General features: G+C 37.1%; 1 protein-coding gene and 1 pseudogene across 1 annotated transcript; both read left to right on the top strand.

Annotated features, from left to right (window-relative positions):
- Nucleotides 1–15037: 15037 nt before the first annotated feature.
- Nucleotides 15038–18196, top strand: LOC120775615 (glucose dehydrogenase [FAD, quinone]-like). The gene is made up of 2 exons (XM_040105860.1): nucleotides 15038–17063; nucleotides 17129–18196. Exon 1 carries the CDS (start codon nucleotides 15208–15210, stop codon nucleotides 17047–17049), a length of 1842 nt encoding a protein of 613 aa, XP_039961794.1. The 5' UTR covers nucleotides 15038–15207; the 3' UTR covers nucleotides 17050–17063; nucleotides 17129–18196.
- A 60-nt stretch (nucleotides 18197–18256) lies between these two features.
- LOC120775687 lies at nucleotides 18257–20799 on the top strand (annotated as a pseudogene).
- The last annotated feature ends 858 nt before the right edge of the window (nucleotides 20800–21657 follow it).

A 21657-nucleotide genomic window follows, 5' to 3' on the forward strand; every position in this document is an offset into this window, starting at 1 on the left:
TGCTCAATATTTGAAAGAGATAATTTTCAAAAAATAAATGCCAAAGATTGTTCTTTAAAATGACAATAAACACTCCTCATTAAATTCGAATTTCCTGTGTTTATTTCTTTAAAAAAGTAGGGATTCTCGAAATGGATCACCCTTCACAGAAGATACAAGAACTTAGTACTCAAATTCGCTTACCAAAATACCAAATTCGCTTATCAAAACAAAGTCAATGAAGACCAATGTTTACAAAAACTCAAATAATAAGTACACAGGCTTTCGAATGCCTTCGCAATCATTAATCAATTAATTTAGAATTTAAAATATGTTGCGAAGAGGTATTTGAAAATCTGCCAATTGAGTGAATGGATCATTGCCTAACACTAATTCTAGACAATTAAGGGATATAGAGTTCAATATTCGGAACAGTTCTTTGAAAAAATTAACAGTACTCGAACTCATTAAAACTCTGTATTCAACAGGCCCATTAGATCTAATCGTCGGTAAGAGATCACTCTATTGGTCCAAGACAGAAAATTTTTAAATTACTACATTGATATAATACTTTTTAGTCATGCATATCCTCAAAAATGCGATGTAATTTTAATTTATATATACGTGTGTTTGTTAATGGACTATAGACATTTGATAACTTGATATCTGAGTATTTATAAAAAGATACAATTATTATAGGGACATGCCACAAATTGCTCCAATACTGCAAAATTATACAGGTGTTGTTTGGCAAAGGAAAATTAATTGGTAAAGCATAGTATTTCGTTTATCTATATGCTCCCCTGCTAACACGTAGCCTTCTCGAGTTGTTATGCTGTGACTAAGCTCGTGTACAGGCGTAAAGCTTAGTGAAAAATATTACCGTATTGAGTAATATGCTTTGGGGTTTCATAATTTTACGCACTTTCTCTCTAAAAACACAAAAGTGAGAAAATAATACTTGCATACCAAAGACACCAACTGTTCACATGCAGAAGAGTTGAATGAAATGGGCATACAGGTATTTATTTACACATGTCCGTTGCATAAAATAGTTATCTAACAATTTGGCATTCCTGCTGTCACTCAAATAATATTTTTCAATTGTTTCATGCTTGTTGGGCTATTATTTTAAAATTTCTACAAACGTGATTTTTAAGAAAATGACTACGCACAGCTGTCAAAGGAAATATTTCCTAATACATACATTTTGGTTTTACAATCGAACTACTGCTTTATTTCATTTAATAAATATTGTCATAGAGAAACACGAGTGAGAAATTCAGCTGCTTCGAAGCTAAATAAAATGTTATAATTAAATTGAAATTTCTGAAATGATTATACTTTGTATATAGTAAGGATCTTAAGAGATGTATAGTACCTTAATTATACTCTGAATGTTGCAAACAACCGTTAGGTGAATCAAAGAATTACACACTGAGTCACATGTTGGTAAAAAATTACCTAATGACTTTCCATCAGCATTTCTTCTCCATTCATAAAAACACCGGACCTACACTTTGCAATGAATGTGCACTTAAGACAACGCGTAAATTCCAAAAGCAGCCGTACCTGTAATGTACTGTTGTTGCACGCTTCTTCAGCGGGTCCATTACCTCTGAACGTGGCATCTGCCACAAAGCCACAACACCAACCAAAGGAGCGCCGGTCAATAAATACACATTTACCAGTGAAACGACTTGTGTTTACTTTTCGTTGTTGGTTGTTGTTGCCGTTGCTGATCTTTTTGACATTTTCACTAATTTTTGCTTTCGCGTGCTCTGTAACGTTTACAATGACAGCAATAACTTCCGCTCATTTTCTATTCGCCAAGATAATACAAGATGAAATTCCGCTTTAATTAGACTTGGCTTTTTGTGTTTAACATCACTTGCTGCTCGTGACTCCAAATTTTTTAGCATTCACAACCTCGTGTGAAAAATTGTCAGAGTATTTTTATGCGACGTGGATGGCCTAAGTAAACTGGGGGACAGTTATTGATACTAAGACGTTGTTCCAGCATTTTGTAAATCTTCTTCACTTAGCTGGGAAATTTCACATTTTGCTAGGAAAAACATGCCAGATATTATAAACTGAAAAGCTTAATAAATAGCAATGAAAATTGAAAATTTGTGAACAAATTAATATCCGGTCTGACTAACCAATAGATACAGCAAAACGAAGACGCATCTTCGCAATCAAAACTGTCAACTTTTATTTAACAGCTAATGTGTGAACAAGGATATTCTAGTCTTTGAAATAGTTTTCTTTAATTTCGTTTTCTTATGCTTATAATGGTTTGTCAAAAAAGTCTTGCGGTAGTTTTATTGAATTTTTTTTTATTGAAATTGAAATGAATTTTTGATGACTCATGTCCAGCTCTTGATCGATGCTACCGCTGCTACTATGCCGGTCTCTTTTGACCAATTCAGCGATTTTATCGCAATTTTCGACGACAGGCCTTCCGGAGCGTGGCGCATCTTCGACCACCTCTACACCAGAACGAAAACGTTGAAACCATCGTAGTGTGGTGGAAATGGAAACTATATCGGGTCCATAAACTGCACAAATTTTATTGGCGGCTTGAGATGCATTTTTGCCTTTATCGTAGTAGTACTGTAAAATATGCCGTATTTTCTCTTTATTTTGCTCCATGTTTGCGACGCTATAACTCACGAACTTAAAGAAACGACAATCAATCAAACACGTTTTAGCGAAATGAGCTTTCTAAAAAGGTATAGCATGACCCGATGCGACGAATAAAACTAGAACTAGACTTTTTTGACAACCTATTATGTTCACTTGTAATTGTAGCTGCTTCTAGCATATGTGACAATGCGCATTGTTAACAAAACGCAAATCGAGGAACTCACCAACACAATGCTTACAAGCATTAGTCAGGTGCAGCACAAAGAGACAACCATTAAGCCGGCTTTATTGATGTCAACGGTTCTGATGACTCGTTTATTGTTGCTGGCAATTTGCAGTATTTGTTTTCTCTTCATGTACTGCAGCGATTTCTCCAACAACTTCTCTTTCTCAATACTTGTTTAAGCAATATTTGTTTCATGAACATTGGAGTCAACAACATTTGGTTCGGCAACATCTAACGAAAACTTTGCAACATTTGTTGCTTTTGCTTATTGCTCTTGCAACATTTGATTCACAATGTTAATGAGCGCTCGCTCTTCCAGAGAACATAAAAATATTGTTTTACGTTATTTGGCTTATCTCTTTGGTGTTGCTTGCGTTCCGGCACTGCAGCGTAGCCTCTGCCAAATGCTTGCGGCTGTTTTGCGGTTATCGCGTGACGCTTTCAGGGATACGCCGTTAAGACCCTGTCAGTTTGCAGCGAGTATTCGTACGGTCAAGATGCTTCTTTCGGTAGAATGAGTTATCGGCGTATTTTGCTGAAGCTTACTTATTGACCTACTTCGCCTACTTACTGGCTAAAGAGATACTTAAATAATATGTAAATTTTCTCAGTTTTAACCATTGCTCGCAACTGAAAATTGTTCTCTAGAGAAATAAATCTAATTTAAAATAAGAAATAGGCAGAAAGGCTAGTATGTGAAAGTGTTCTTGCTGAGCATTTATATTTGATTGAACTTTAACTTTAATCAGAAAAATGAAAAGTACAAAAAACATAGTAAATGAAATAAAAAATGTTAAATTAAGAAAAATAGCACTAGAAGACTATTTGATTTTTACCTTTCATTGTGGTTGACTCTGTTGTTCAATTGAAATATAGACATAAACTTGATAGATATGGCAACACCATATTCCGCGCTCTCAATTTTTTTAATGTAAATGAGAAAATCTGTTATAATTAATAGCGTCTTTCTTTCCTTGTTTAAATTTTCAAAATTATTTCACATTAATCCATCAAATCAAAACAAAATATAACATTTTAAGGTATTCAAAGTAGTGAAAAGTTGCCAAAGCGTCGACTCGTTTTAAAGGTTTCATTAAATGTGGTGCACTTACTTGGTTCTAATTTGTTATCTACTTTAAAAAGGTATCTCCGAAATTATTTATCGAAAATCAACCAAATGCGGAAATAAATATTTTATTTCTCTCATTCTCTGTGCTTTGTTTCTGATAATGTTTGGAAGTAGATATACTCGGGTACATTTAATTTCTATGCTATTATTAGTTGGCTAGAGGCAGTTACGAGCAGAAAGCGATATCGGCTTTAAACAAACAAAACATATCGAAAAAAATGCAACGAAAATTTTGAAAAATATTCTTGAGTCCTGTTTGATCCTTAAGGACTTTGTAAAAATTAATCCCTGGCAGTTGCACAAGCATGTTTTTCTAATTCGGAATATCTCTTTTATACTTGGCACGCAATAAAAATACCCATCGACATTCAAACCCCTTTGCAACTCCATATAATTATTAGTTCATACAAGTGCAATAAAACTAATTACAGACTACCTAAAAGTGGCAAATTTATGTAAACTGACTCAAGTTTATTACAGCAACTGGAGATTGCTATTAAAAACTGCCAAATGAAACGCTAATGTTATCACTAAATTTCCTTCACCGATTAAATGAATTTTAAGACAGTAAAAATTGACCATATTTTAATGTATTTATTTGATACAATTAGTTTTGTTATCCAAAGAAAATGCACTCTTTAAAATTTATTTAATTGCTAGTTGATGCATTGCATAATGACAAAAGTGTGGAAAGTGGAATTTTGCTGAGAAATTTACTTAATTTAAAATGTTCACAGCTCCCTTGGCCTACAGAAAATGAAGGAAAAGAGAAAAATTCTATTAGCTCTACATATTTATAGACTTAAATCCATTTCCAGCATATCTTATTATAAAATAAAAATAAATTTGGTTGACCTTTATCAGCGTCTACAGATTTTCCTTTCCACTTTTTATTAATATTTTTCTTAAGTTCATATCAAAGTTGCGAAGTACTTGGTATAGCATCCACGACAGTTAGGTAAAGCCAAAAACAAAAAAGTAGAAATCACTGCATAAATCTGATTTACCAAAAATAATCTTCATTCTCCCACACAGATAAATATAGGAAAACCACACGAATGTGCCCACAAACAAAAACATTGATATTTTTTGACTTAAAATACTTCCACCACTTCAATGGTATTCGGTTTAGCTTTAGTTTTAGACAGTAAAGGAAAAATGGCATGAGGCTTAAAACTTAAATGAAATTATGCATAGACACGCAAAGGCCAAAACATAAATGCATATGATGTTGTTATGTTTGCTTAACAAAATTAATATAAATCCATTTGCAGCCCGTTGATCTTGGTTTCAAGGCAGAGCTGTGATCATCTTCCAACAAGTTCGTTCCTTAAGTCTTTTATTTTGGGAAAAAGATGCGTTTGCCTTAATCAAAAGTTTTGTACATTTATGAACATAAATTTTATCCAAGTATAATGTCTTGCTTACTTGAAGCATATATCACAATAATGTAAATTTTATATAATAAATAAAGAAGAAAAATGGGAGTATAAGTAAATTATCGTGGGAAAAATATATTTTCTTCGATACATTGAGTATTTAGTAATAACTTAACGCAAGAATTAAAAATATTTTTTATTTTTTAATTCATATATTTATGTTGACAGGTTTTAACACCATAACCATTAAAATTAATGCACATGTATATATATTTAGGAATGGACAAAATGCATAATGAAAGAAATTAAATACATCTGCAATGAATATTACGTGCAGAAGCTGTAAAAAAGTCAGTAATGCTGACAGCGGAGAGACACAGTGAAGATGCACTGACAGCCAGTCAATCAACTGTTTCAAAAACTGAGAAACTGTGCAGAGGACAAACCATCAATTAAGAAATTACCTCCATGTGTGTACTTAGGTGAGCTTTAACACACATATCCGCACATACCAGAAGGATGGTGCTTCACAGATGAAAACCAGAAGAGAAAAGTTTGATTGAGTAAAAAGATTAGCTAAAGTTAATAAAACAAACTAAAGGAAAACACATGAGAAAATGCAGATTGTAATCGTTGCTTTTTCATCTTTGACAAGTAGATAATAGTAAACAAATAAGCAAGATAATTAGTGAGTCGCTTGATTAACTAAATAAGCGAGAGGTTAATAAGCCTTTTTATAAAGCTTTGCTTGAAAATATTTGCATAAATGTTTTTGTGCTACAACAAATGCCCAAGTGTGAATTTATTAACCAGTACACTGCTTTCCAAATTTGGTGTTTTACATTCATTAAATAAAATTTTAACTCTCTTCGAAGTCTTATGGTTCATTGCTTAAGGTCCTGAGCATAAATTAAATAATTTACCAAGATGCTGAATTTGGAATAACACAGGCAGTTTTTATGACTAGGCTATCAAAAATCTTCAATAGCTAGAAGACATACTGTGAGACCACTTTGATCTGATATTGTAAACTTCATATTCACTATATATATTTTTCAGGAAAAAATCCAATACTTGCTGCCACTTTATTGTTGGCAAAAAGTAGTTACAACGGAACAAATGTAAACAGTGTCACAATTAAAAATTGCAAGACTTATAGCGCCAGAAATATTTCAATACAAGGGAAACATGCTTCACAGTGGCTTTAGCATATTGTCTTTGTATTTAGTAAGACTATTGTTGGTTACAGCACAGTCGATTGAATATTTCGAGTAAAAAACCATTGGCTGAAAAACCCATTAACTCATACTTTTCAGATTTTTCGCTTGCTTAGACATCGCAACGCGAGACCACGGCCAACACCTCGTTTTGCATAACGTAAAAAAAGCGCAGAGTATGTGGAAAGGAAATTGTAAAGTGGGTTAAATGCGCTGGATCGTGTCTGCAACAATATACATATGCACATGAACAGGTATGGTCTTTATCAACTCAATTTTATTATAACTATAGTATCACAACTAACGAAGCTTACATCATATAATGCTTATACTTACATTATATCGCAGTTGCTGTTATGTAAATATTTTCTTTTGATGACTGTGGCCTCTGTTAATGTTATCTTGCAATGAACACCGACATCAGTCATACTTACAAGAGTCTACAAGCTTTGTTTCAAATTGTTTTAAGTTTTTTTGTTTTTATAAATTAATTTCAATGGACATTTTAGTTACAAAATTGAAAAACCTCCATACTTATCAGTATCAGTGTATCTTCTTAATAGATGTGTGTATAAAGTGTGACATTCAAGACAATAATCCCGTTTTTGAGGCGTCGTTAACTAGCTGCGAATGCTCTTAAAACTTATAAAATCACCTAAAACATTTGCAAATGCGATTTCAATGTCACCGTACTTTCAGTACTTCATTTTATGAATGTACTTAAGCTTTAAAAGGGAAAAGCCTGTTAAAGCCTGTCTAAAACTACACTAACTATCAGTCCGATAAATCAAATTAAATTCTCACGATACTGGAAACTACATAGAATTAATCCGGTCAAGAGCTGTAATTTTAAGATCTAGTTTAGTTTATGTCCTTGAGGCATAAATTAAGATTGTCAACTTAGGAGTAAGACCCAGCAGTAGGGTCGTCATAAATTCTCCTTATCATGCTGTGACATTATTATTTGGTCAATGACCTTTGTAATTTCTGCTTCATTTCATTTCTTAATTCATGTAATATTTCGTCACACAATAAATTGCATATTGTGCAATAAATCTGAATATTTGACCAAATTTGGAGAAAGTGGATAATTGCTTGGCAGCAGTGTGCCCATTAATGACTGAGGCAACCAACGCGTGGTCACGCCGTTAGCCAATGTTGATACAAACGCAATCGAACTTCTCTTGTGTTTCATAAAATAAATCTTACCTTTCATTAAGCTTTATAAATTTAAACTTTGAAATTTAGAAAAATGCAAATGAAAAACAAAAACAAAAATTGGATAAATTAACGCGCTTAAAGACAAAATAAATTTTTTTCTGAGTTAATCAACTATTTTTCTATTTTATGCTATCAGCTGAAATCGAAAGTCTTAGAGGCCATAAGTTTCTTTCTTAGGTTTTAACTATCACTAGCTTACCAAGTTTGTGCTAGACAAGCATTTCTTAACCAAATGTACTAGCGGAAGAAAACACAGAACACTGAACGGCTAAGTTCGGGTACAACTGAACATTTCAACTTGCAAGAATCAAAGCCAGGGAGATATCGTAAGATATATATCGTCAACCAGAGGATCGGAATTAAAGAAATATTATACACATATACATATACATACATTACGATATATAAATCATACACTGACCGACATATTCGGCATAAGATTCGTAGACAAACGAAAATCCTTATACTTGTATGTAATAAATGACAGTAGTAGTTAGATAGACCCGATTTTATATATTAACGGTAAATGGCGATTTGTGGGCGTAGCAGTAGTCCGATTTCGCCCATCTACGAACACGTTCTTTTTTTTTTTAAGGAACGCGCATACCATGTTTTATCAAGTTACCACCATTTTTACTGTAGTTGCACGGACAGACAGCCAATGACATGGATTTCAACTAGTTTCGTTATCTTGATCATATATGTATAGTATATTTAATCCTATATTTATCTCAATTAGTTTTAGGTGATACGTACAACAGTTCGCTGAACAAAACTAATAAACTCTGTAGCAACTGATACTCTTGAGTATATTAAATAAAATATATAAAGCAAATTTGCCAAAATGCCACCCTGAAGTTCTTACGCCCTAGGCAATTGCTTAACTTTCCTATACGGACGGCCCGGCCCTGTACCAACACTTAAGAAACAAACTTTATACAAATATGTATCATTAGGTTTACAGATAATTTTCTGAACTCTAATTCTAGTAAGCATTGTAGTATGAAAATATTATATTTGTCTACAGCATTAAAGCGTTCAAAATATATGTATTCTACTGATCTACTTCAAATTCACCTTATTCAAAAAGGTGAGTTTAGTGCTATCTAATCGTTATCTTTCCTCACTGAATCATTGACGCTGTGAGCATTATGACGGCAGCTTCTTGTCAAAAATAGTAAATGTAGTGAATTAAGATGCAGCATTGACCTTATATCCAAATACATATTCCTTAATATTTTTTTAGACCTCAACATACATTATCGCTGGATAAACTATGATGCTAATTAAGGGGTCAGTAGGGTAATCTGGCCTGTTTTTTGACATTTTTTTGTCGTAGAAATATTTATTCTACAATAGAATTTTTTTCAGATATCATGAGGTATATCGTGGAGTGTAAAAAATTTTTTTTTTCGGAATTTTTTGATGACATCTGTCGGAGAAATGGCTGGGTGAATGAGATGCGTTTTTTCACTGGCGGACACGATTTCTCATGTTTGGATCAACTGCAACACAAAAGCTCAATTTATTGTTTAAAAGTACGTGATTGGTTATCGTCCCTGTTAGAATCATGAAAAATTATTGATAAATAAAAAAGTAATTAAGGTTTTTATTTTTTTTTTTAATTTTTCCCCATGTTTTTTTACATACATTTTGTCATAACATTGTCAATAAATTATAAAAAATACAGTTACGATAGACAGGCGTTTTGTGAACACTTAAAAAAAAAATTTAAGCAAATCGGTTGAGTGGTTCAACAGGAATCATATCCGCCAGTTTAAAAAATTGTGTTTTGAGAAAAACACGTTTAAAGTTGGAGGTGTGCACTCCGAACGTCGAGCGGTATTATTATTTTTGGGTCTTTTTCGAAACCTTCCAATGGTAAAGTGGGCTTCTAAGGATATAAGGGAACAGAAAATGCAAAACAAATTTTGAAAAAGATTACCCTACTGACCCCTAAGCTATTCATTGAAATTTGGATCTTTGATTTTGATTTTGAGCACCGATTTGATGAATAGTAAATGCTCCCTTGCAGTGTTGTCATAAATTAGAGCTTATAGGTAATCACTTTGAAATTTCACACTTGACGGCATTTAGTTTTGAGTTTAATACTCATTTTGCGATCAACCCTTTAGAGCAGTATTACATATTCAAACATAATGTGCAGTAAACTTATTGAAGTAAAGGCAGCGCTCACTTTATTCAAGTTTTTAGTCATATGCCTCTTCTGCCAGTAGCGCGCAGGAAAATTTTTATTAAATTAAATTCCTTCAAAGAAGCCTTGAAATCGATACCGACCAAGATATTATATATAATTTTTATAATCCATTATCTATTATTTTTAGTTGAAGCCTTTGCAAAGATCCATATAACGCCGTCTCGAACAAAAAAATTGTATACAGGTATATGTATGTCAAAGACAAGCAGCTTGGTTATGTGCTCAAAATAAAGAATGCTGGAATAAAAGCCAGAAGTTTTTCTTTTCCTCCGCAGTTGGGAACTACCATAAATTCAAAACATAGTAAAAATGAAAAAAATGTATGCTGACATTTATTTATTTTCTCGAAATAACCAAAACTCCGTAATTGCTGCTTCGGCTTAATTTTAATTTTTGGTATTCACTTTTACTCTCTTTAAATATGGGTATTGCTGAAATGAAAACTGTTTTTGATCTCACAGTTATTTGCAATCGTGGTGAACACCATAATAGTGACACTTGTTTATTGGGTTGTCAGTAATCGGGTATTTGGTCATTTAACATGACTTATGCGCAAATCCAACACATATTGTGAGCACTCAGCCGTTTAGCTTGCACAGGTTTGGAGCGCATGACGTGTGGGCTTGCGGCCGAAGATGCGCGATTTGCAAGTCAATGCTCACCCGCCATCCACAAAATATTATTCGTTTTATGCTTCGCTGCACATGCCAATAGAAAATATCATTACTAACTTGCCTAAAATACTTTATGTGTATTTTCTCTTCGAAATATTTACTTTACCATATATGTATATTTGTACAGCATGTATTTACGGTCCATTTATGTAACGAAAATTTTTAGTTAAGTTTGGGTGTGGTACTGGGAGATCTTTTTCTTCTGTCTCCTCCTTTCTAGTTAAATTTCATGCATTGTGTAATATTTTAACGCGACGCTGTTTTTCGAAAAAATTTTAGTGATTTTGGAACTAACCGTGCTTTCATTTTTCTAAGCCCGAATGATTTTTATACTCTTGCAACCAGTTGCTACAGAGTATTATTGGTTTGTTCACCTAACGGGTGTACGTATCACCTTAAACTAATCCGTGCAAGCTGTAACTTGAGTAAAAATTAAGATATCTTACCACAAATCGCCATTAACCAAAAACACATAAAGTGCCATAACTAAGCGCTAAATTAAGATTTTTTTAATATATACATATTTATTTGCAATTTATCAATTGACAATCAGCAAATTTTTTAAATACATTAACAGTGACAGGATTGATTGTTCTCCATTGAGACTAATCAATATATGTATTCTTAAATTATTTTATTTGCAAAAATCTTCTTAAAACTACATACTTAAAATCTATATGGAAGATCCAAAATGTGAGTTCGTTTTAAGCATCTAACATCCACACTGTTGTCTAGCAAATTTATTGCCAGTAAGTTTTAATGATTAGACAATCTATATAAATACTTTCGACAAGATTTGCTGATTTCGTCTTTAACAAAAGGTATATTTAAGTCTTTGTGGATTTCGAAGTTGCTCACATACCAAGGAGCATTTACAATGCTTCTTAAAGTTTTCGATTGTTATCTTTGGAGAATTTCAATGTTGGATATACTCGCTGTACCCTATAAATGCATTACATACGTCCATACGTCTTAAGGATTGACTTGTAAAGTAGTACTTTATTTTCAAGGCTAAGTTGTGATCGCTGGCCTAAAAGCCAGTACATTTTTTTAGTTTTAAATTTGAGATGCTTCGTTTTTTCTTTTATGTGTATCTTCCAAGTGAGTCGTCTGTACAAATAAAGACCATGGTATTTCACAGTTTCACTTTCAGGTATTATGGAGCCATTTAATGTTATGGGGGGACATTTCTCAATCCTTAACGTAAACGTTATTTGAACGGATTACTGTGTATTTACTTCTATCTTCCAATTCTTTAGCCATTTTTCGCCAATATTAAGTTGTTCTTGTAAGTGAAGTGAGGCATCACTAGCAGCCCTATTTTCATGCCCTCACAAAAGTCACCAACCTCACTACAGTGATGTTTCTCACTATAGTGAGGGTTACCTTATTCTGGCGAAAATTCAAAAGCTCAAATGCTCACTATTATCACAAATATCTGTGACGTGTGAAAGCAGCCATCATAATACAAAACATCTGTGTTTGTTTTGTTTTACATCAATATTTGACATTTTTTAAAAAATATTTAGGTGTTATGGATGTTATGTTATAGCATGGAGGAACTATTATTTGTATATGCGGCAATTGTTGAGGAGGAGGAATCGTGGGGTAGGAGAAAAATTTTAAAGGGTTTGCGAGACAAAAGCGATCCCTTTACTATGGAGGACTCTACATTTATTAACACATTTCGATTCTCAAAATCGCTACATATGTATGTATGTAAATTGCTGATAAGTGAATTGGTGCCGCATGATGTGCAGAAGTCGAGTATATCTTTTGATCTGCGTTTCCTGGCGTGTTTGTGTTTTTACGGGCATGGCTCTTACCAAAAATGCATTGGTAATAGTTACATATATGCTCTCTATGAGCCAGTCTTCTGTGTCTAGAGCTGCGCACTTTATTTCGAAATTAATTGTGGGTGTTAGGGGCAGTGAAACTTTTTTCCCTTCAAGTGCGCAGGATGTTTCAGATACAAAGAAGGGATAAGATAAATAAATAAAAAGAAATATAAAAAAACAGATAAATTTTTTCTTAAAGGTTTTTCACGAAATTTGGAATCAAAGGGCACAATCGGCGCATTCGATTGTACCCATATTGGGATTGTTTCACCCTCAAGCACGGACGCCACTACTCCTCTCTCACTTTTCATGAACCGGAAAGGATTTTACAGCCTTAATGTAGAAGCAGTACGTAATGTTCTATATTATACAAACTATTTACCAATCTTTCTATTAATACATATGTATATATTTGCATTTTTGGCAGGTTTGTGATCATCGACTTCTTCTTGCCATGATTCTGGTATTTGGACCTCATCCCCAACACGTATGCACCTCACAAGTACTTATAACGCGCAAAGTGATGCGTGGTTATTAGGTAACCAAGGATATCCATTGAAGTCATGGCTGTTAACGCCAGTCGCTGAACCTTCAAATGCAAGGGAAGTAAGTTACTTACTGTCTCTGTACATTTGACTTCCTCTAAGAATGAATAAAAAGACATCTAAATATGTTTACATAATTCACTTTATTTAATTTTTTTACATTTTTATTTAATTTTTTTTATTTTTTTACATTTTTATTATTACTTATCTAATTTTTCAGACAATTTTTGCTCCTGAGTTGTCCCTTCCGTTTTTGTACGCCTAGGGATATATGAAATTATTATATATATATATATATTTAAAATTTGCAAAATTACTTACATATGCTGATTATCCATTGTTGTATACTTTTTTGTTTGCTTATTTTTCTTAAAACAGCTGTTTGACAGCTAAAAGCTTTTTACCTCATGTGGTGACTTTTGTAGGCTTTTTTCTTATGAGGTTTGAGTAAAAATAGCCTCACAAAATATGCCTCACAAGAAATGACAGCACCCAGCAGCTTCTTTTTATTCCACAAAATAATGCGTAGTCAGCGATTTTCGTCGCCAGAAGATGCTCTCAAAGTTTCCGAAATTGGTTTGAGCGCATGCAAAAGTGTATAAATCTTGATGGAGAATATTTTGAAAAACAATAAAACTATTTTCGTTGATAAATATTCCTATTTTCATTATTAGGCCAGAAATATATATAGCAGCCCTCGTAACAGCTGTCTTTTAGTTCTGCTTGCTTCAGGTTCAGGTGCTTGGTAGTGAACGAAGTCAAGACGAAATATTTCCTGTCATCAGACAGTCATCGCACTCGCGACGTGGCTCCCACGTCAATGTTGACAGTCATAAGTTCCAAGTCGTAGATAATTTCGTCAATCTTTAAACCAGTATTAACATCAACAAGCGCGAAGAAAGCTCATGATATGGAAACCAGCATGGCTCGACTCACACAACCTCCAGCACATACCACTCGTAATATGTATGCAAACGATAGTAGACTACCTAAGCGTAAGACTGGACCCCAGACTAACCTTCTAGATACAAATCCAGCACGCCGCAGGAAAGGCAGCGAAAACCACCTTCCAACTTAGCAGAATCATAGCCAACATAGGGGGTTGCAACCATGGAGAGAAAGAGCTGTTAATCTGGACGACAATCTACGTCCCATTATACGGAGCTGAGATCTGTGCGATGGCAAGAACGCAACCGTAAAGAACCTAGTTATTTAATGCCTGTAAACTCGGAAAATTTAATCATCGTCATGCTCGTGAGCAAACTGGGAGATTATCCAGAATTCGCCGAAATTTTGTAAGCAGCAAAAAGCAGGACTCGGACGCAGTGCGCAGATGTAAATCTTACTAAACTGTATTAGAAAAAAAATTTGCAAAATTAAGTTTTGAAATAAAAAAATAATCAAGATATTATGAATTTTTCTATAAATATTTATTTTTTTTTAATTTATTAAATTATTTACGCACATATATTATTGTTTATTTTTCTAAACCAAAATTTTGGAATTAATTGGTTAATTAAAAATTAGCAGGAATATTTTCGGAATTAAATTAAAATAATACAAAAAAGGCCTCCATATTTTTATTTTTTTTCAATTTTCATTAAGAAAATATTTATTTCTTATGTGTGAATTTATCAATCTCAAAACACTGTGCCAGCTAATCCTTTACTAAATGTAGATTTTAAAAGCTAAATGTTTCACAATTAAACATTCGCTGGAAGTTAAGAGAATAAATATTACGTTCAATGAACCGTAACAAGATAGAGCGCTAGTAAACGAGCTCTCCCCGATGAGCATGACAATACATACCCGCATATTTACATAGGTAAATGCCTACAACAATATTGTACATCTGTATTTTGAAGCGCTTTCGATTCTGCTCAGATACTCTAATCAACTTAATAACATTAGAATCTTTATATGGAATCACCGGCCGGTTAGATGGCACAGAACTTCGCGGAACAGTGGCGGATCCACACACGGTTTACAGAACATTTCAAGACACGTATGCGCTGCATACACGAATGATCAAAATCGGTGTATGGCATATACGGTGCTGTGTGACCCATATAAATTGCGCTTAATGAATTTAATAAATTTCACAAACAATAGAAAAATAAAAGCAGGCTACGATGTGGACGCGACTAGTTTTAATTGTTCTTTTACTCACAACTTTCAGTCGCGTCTCGCATGCGCAACGTGGTAATATCATAACAACTTTATTCGAATTTTTGCGACGTGGTCAAAATGATCTGAATATTGAACATGTGGATGATAATGTACAACTCTTGAATGAGTATGATTTTATCGTCGTCGGTGCGGGCACAGCGGGTTGTACGTTAGCGGCGCGTTTGGCCGAAAATCCCGCTTGGAAGGTGCTGCTGATCGAAGCTGGCGGCCCCGAAAATATGGCTATGGATATACCAATTCTGGCGCATTTCCTACAGCTCACAGAAATAAATTGGGGCTATCGCACGCAGCCGTCGGATAAGTATTGCCTGGCCATGAACAATCGCCGTTGTAATTGGCCGCGCGGCAAAGTTATGGGCGGCTCGTCCGTGCTCAACTACATGATGTACACACGTGGCAATCGCCGCGACTATGACCGCTGGGCAGCGCTGGGCAATGAGGGTTGGAGCTACCGAGAAGTATTGCCATATTTTCGAAAATACGAAGGCTCCGAAATACCCAACGCTGAACGTGACTATGTGGGGCGTCAAGGACCTGTGAAAATCGGCTATCCGGGCTGGCGTTCGCAGATCTCAGCGGCTTTTGTGCAAGCCGCACAGGAAGACGGCTTGAAGTACCGTGACTACAATGGGCGCATACAAACCGGCGTGTCCTATTTACAGGCCACAATACATAATGGTATGCGCTGGAGTTCTAATCGCGCCTACCTTTATCCGCATAAAGGCAAACGTTCCAATTTGCATGTGAAAAAGAATACGTTAGTTACTAAAGTGTTGATAGAACCGCGTACAAAGACCGCGTACGGTGTGATACTAAGCACTGGCGGTCAATCCTACCAGGTGCGCGCAAGACGCGAGGTAATACTAAGCGCAGGCGCTATCAACACACCACAGCTGCTAATGCTCTCCGGTATTGGACCTGCGAAGCATTTGCGCGACGTAGGCATCAAGCCAATTGCAGATTTGGCCGTCGGCTACAATCTACAGGATCATATTGCGCCAGCAGTCTCGTTCACCGCTAACGTTAGCTCCATCAGAACTACAGATTACTTCGAAACTAGCAATATAATGAAATACATAGATGGCAAGGGAGTATTCGGCTTACCCGGCGCTGTAGAAGCGATCGCGTTCTGGGATTTGGGGCAGCCGTGGCTAGAGGATGGTTGGCCGGATTTGGAAATGTTTCAATTAGCCGGCTCTTTCGATGAGAACCCGGCGACGCTGCGCGCTTTTGGCTTACAACCGGACATCTATAACACCATGTTCGGTAATGTGAAGAGCGACGGTTTCATGATATTTCCCATGATACTGCGTCCCAAAAGCCGTGGACGAGTCTTGCTTAAGAGCAATGATCCCTTCAAATACCCGCTTTTGTATGCAAACTACTTTGCGCATCCCGACGATTTGGATATAGCAGTGCGCGGTGTGCTAAAGACAATTAGTTTGATCGAAAAACCTGCATTTAAGGCGATTAATGCGCGCATGTTAGAGCGCGTTATGCCCGGTTGTGCTAAAGTGCCATATAAATCGCGCGCCTACTGGGAGTGCTACGTGCGACATTTCACTTTCACCATCTACCACTACTCCGGCACAGCGAAAATGGGACCGGTCACGGATCCAACGGCTGTGGTTGATCCAAGATTGCGCGTCTATGGCGTCAACCAATTGCGTGTGGTGGATGCCAGCATAATGCCGGAAATTATAGCGGGACATCCCAATGGACCTGTGTTCATGATAGCAGAGAAAGCAGCCGATATGATTAAGCAGGACTACAACTACATTTGAGGACATGCGGCGTTGTAAGTGATATTAAAAGCAAACAACTTTGGTCATAGTTAACGAGTAATTAGCAAATTTTTCTCAGGTATTTAAGAGGTGCTGTTGTTAGGGAAATTAATTTATTTTAAGTTATAAGATCTGTTATCGCAACGTTAATTGTTTAAGCCAGCGCGCTATTGTGTTCAGAGTAATTCAGCACTTCAGCATTGTCACTCGCATATTATTTCTGTTGTCGAGGTCAAAAAAGCGCAACGCAAGTTCAGTAACCAATTAAAATAGGCGACTGCCGCGCAACGCCACAGCGCACGGTGTATGGCGCGTTGCGCTTAACGTGTCCATCGTCAGGTAGCAACGGCACAACGGCATGAAAGCGAAAACGCAAAAGAACAAAATTTGCCATGCTTTACACGCAACAGCGCTTAGAAAATCATCGGCTGTTTGCACTACACTTTCCATATACCAGAAGAAGCACACACCAGCGCACATACACAAAGCGCCGAGCGTAGGGAGCGACAAGCGCATGAGTTTGCAAGTTCAACAACGTTGTCGCTGCTGGCGCAGCTTAATTCACTACAAAAACCTTTGCGTCATTACCAGCGACGAAGTCAGCGCTAACGTGTTAGCCGTCGACGCTCAGGTTGAAGCTGTTGGACAACCTGTTCGATGTTGGCGCTTATTTGCATTGAACTATTTAGTTTTGCTTTTTGTGCTTATCAAGCAAATCGATGAAGAAGCTGACTGCCGAAGAGTAGGCACTATCGTCGTCTATTCACTACGATCATTAAAACCACATACAACAGCCGAGCGGCAAGCATTCCAAGTTACGTTTCCTCGGCGTTAAGACGCGTGCTACCGAGAACACGCTAAACTGCAGACGGGGCAGACAACGGGCGCGCGGTTCTAACAACACCAAGCATAAGCAAGTGGCTAGAACGCGGTGGCAGCGTTAAGAAACTGTTGAAAATACATACGAAATCACTTATATTTGCCTAGAAAAATACATATAAATCAGTGCAAAGTGCAAATAAAAACATTGAAACTAAGAAAAAAATATTGGAAAATAATATTGAAATAAGAACTGTAGAACTTTGAGACTTTTGTATGCGCGCAGACGTAAAAGTGTAGCGAATTTTCGGAGCGCAATACAAAAATATGTGCGGTCCCTAAGAATTTGTCTATAAAATCTGAATAATATAAAATTGTGTGCGCGAAAATGTTTTGCTTACTGCAAGCACGCTTGCTACTAACTGTGCTAAGTATGCCTGCTGTGCGCCTTTACTTAGGCGCAGGAGCGCTAATGTAATACTAGAGACCTTTGACTTTCTGCGTCGCGGCCAGATAGACGCAAATTTGGAAAACTACGACAATAGCCTGCAAATGGAGAAGGAATATGATTTTATTGTTGTCGGCGCGGGTACAGCGGGTTGTGCAATTGCGGCGCGCTTGTCAGAGAATCCAAAATGGAAGGTGCTGCTGCTCGAAGCTGGCGGCCCTGAGAGTCTTATAATGGATGTGCCCATAGTAGCACATTTTTTGCAACTGGGCGAAATGAATTGGAAGTATCGCACGCAACCTTCGGATCACGCTTGCTTAGCTATGAACAACAATCGTTGCAATTGGCCGCGCGGCAAGGTTATGGGCGGCTCGTCTGTGCTTAACTATATGATGTATACGCGCGGTAATCGACGCGACTACGATCGCTGGGCAGAGTTGGGTAATGTTGGCTGGGGTTGGCGTGATGTGTTGCCATATTTCAAGAAATATGAAGGCTCCAATGTGCCAGATGCTGATGAGGATTTAGTGGGACGCAATGGTCCAGTCAAAGTGTCATATGTGAATTGGCGTTCAAAGATTGCCGAAGCCTTTTTGGAGGCGGTGCAGCAAGATGGTTTGCAACATCGCGATTACAATGGACATATTCAAAATGGTGTCAACTACTTGCATACGACCACGCGCAACTCAACTCGTTGGAGTTCGAATCGTGCCTATTTGTATCCGCTCAAGGGTAAACGCCGTAATTTGCACGTGAAGAAATTTGCTTTGGTCACAAAAGTGCTCATCGATCCAACTACAAAAACCGCTTACGGCATAATGGTGCGCACCGACGGACGCGAGCACAAAATACTTGCGCGCCGTGAGGTGATCGTTAGCGCTGGCGCCATAAACACACCGCAACTGCTCATGCTCTCCGGTGTTGGACCGGCGCAGCATTTGCGTGAGGTGGGCATTAAGCCGATTGTGGACTTGGCTGTGGGCTTTAATCTGCAAGATCACACAGCGCCTGCGGTAACGTTCACCACGAATGCAACATCGTTACATTTTGAAGATTTCGCCGATCCGACACTGGTGAATCGCTTTAATCGTCAGGAGGGTCCCTACGGTTCACCCGGCGGCTGTGAGGCTATGGCTTTCTGGGACTTGGACCACCCACAACTGAAGGATGGTTGGCCAGATATTGAACTGTTCTTGGTAGGCGGCTCAATGTCCTCCAATCCGGCCATATCGCGTGCCTTTGGTCTCAAAAAAATCATCTACGATTCCATGTTTGCGGAAATCGAAGACAAAGAACTCAATGCATTCATGATATTCCCCATGATATTGCGTCCTAAGAGCCGGGGACGCATCATGCTCAAAAGCACCGATCCTCAGAAATACCCACTTATCTACTCAAACTACTACGCGCATCCCTATGATGTCGATATCTCTGTGCGTGGCGTGCAAAAGGCGATCAGCTCTGATCAACTATCCGGGCTTCAAGAAGATCAACGCCAAAGTATGGAATCGCAGAATACCCACATGTAAGGGTATCGAATTCGGTACACGCGACTACTGGGGAATGTCACGTGCGCCATTTCACTTTCACCATCTACCACTACTCAGGCACAGCAAAAATGGGCCCGGCAACCGATCCGGCGGCTGTGGTGGATCCCCGTCTGCGCGTCTATGGCATTAAGAAACTGCGTGTGGCCGATGCGAGCATCATGCCAGAGATCATGTCCGGACATCCGAACGGGCCGGTCTTCATGATAGCCGAGAAGGCGGCGGATATGATCAAAGAGGATCACGGCTTCAAGCAATGACGCGGCGCGATTGTTGAAGTATTTTTAAGTAGAACATAAACTGTATTTATATGCCAAGCTTTAGAAAGGGGACAACAGTAGCTTGTAAGACAGGGTGGTACTAAGTCTAAGCCAGCATTAAGTATAAATAAGTTTAATTAAGTTTTTAGTCTTAAGTATGCTAAAATGTGTTGCCAAGTAGGTTAATTCCAAATTCAAACATTTAGTTTACTGTAGAGCATCAATGAAGCATTCTAAGTCTAAATATTTACAGTTACTTCTAGTGAAATAGGAAAATCAGTGCACTGAAAATTAATACTTAAGTTTTAAAGTGTAAATAAATATGTTTGTAAGCATGTGTCGATTGTGTTTGTAACATTGTCATTGACTGCTGTCTGTCCGTTGCCTTCGGCGTGTGCTATTATTATTAACGACGCTGCTATTCGTCGGCTTTGTGAGTCAGTTTTCGAAGCGAATTCGATTTGAAAATCAGATTTCGGTCATTCACTTGTTTTCGCGTCTGCAAATTGGTTTTCATTCAACTTCGGCGTTTCGCCGATTGACCACGAATTTTTGTCACTTTTCGCTTTGCGGCTTCTCGCCAAAATTTATTTGAAGATTATGAAATTGTGTAGTAAATTTATGCGCAATTTTTGCTGAACGGGTTTTTTCGAGGGTGTTCGCATAAAATGTCAAACTTAAAAAAAGCCATAGGGTGAGTGAGCATGCGTAAAAACGTACTGAGTCACGTAGTAGACGGCAATAAAAACGACTTCAAGTGTATCAAAATTAATTGCAGTACAAAGGAAATTACTACAAAAAAACAATAATAAATAATTAAGAAATGAAATATTTGTGGAATTTTATTAAAAAAATACGCAAGTTTTTGGCAAAATATACAGGGTGATTTTAGTGCTTGGAATTTATTTAGCTACAAATTAGCGCCGAGGAGCCACGAACAACTTTTTTTTTAATTACGTTTGGGTTTTAGGGAATTTCAAGAGTTTAATTGAGCAGTTTACAGGGTTTGACCGGAAAGTAATAGGACTGATTTCGGAGCAAGCGGTCACCGACTGGATTCGGTACAGGAAGTTCCTAGCTAACGAACGAGCGCCTGGTCAGTTGTCTCCGAACACTTGGAGGGTCAAGCATGTTCGCTCGACGTGTTTCTGTGAGTGGTGCAAGTCGAAAATACAGCGTTCGTTAGAGCAGAGGTACGCGACTAAATTAAATTGTGTGAAAATCGGCAAATCTACGACAAAGACGTTTGATATGATCAAGCAGGCTTACCCAGATGTTGCTTTAGCATGAAGTGGTGTGTTTCAGTGGTATCAGGCTTTTTTGGAGAGACGGGAAGAGGTCGCTGATGAAGACCGTGCTGGGAGACCTGAGACTTCGACAAAAGCTTGACATTTTAAAACTGGTGATTATACATTACTAATTCGTAACTACACAGTGTTTATGGTAACCCTGCCACCGATAACACAATGCCCACTTTTTTCGAATATTTCGTTGTGAGGAAGAAAATAATCGACTCACTCACAAAAAATGGGAA

Source organism: Bactrocera tryoni, chromosome 4 (assembly GCF_016617805.1).
Source record: "Bactrocera tryoni isolate S06 chromosome 4, CSIRO_BtryS06_freeze2, whole genome shotgun sequence".
Classification (NCBI taxonomy): Eukaryota; Metazoa; Arthropoda; class Insecta; order Diptera; family Tephritidae; genus Bactrocera; species Bactrocera tryoni.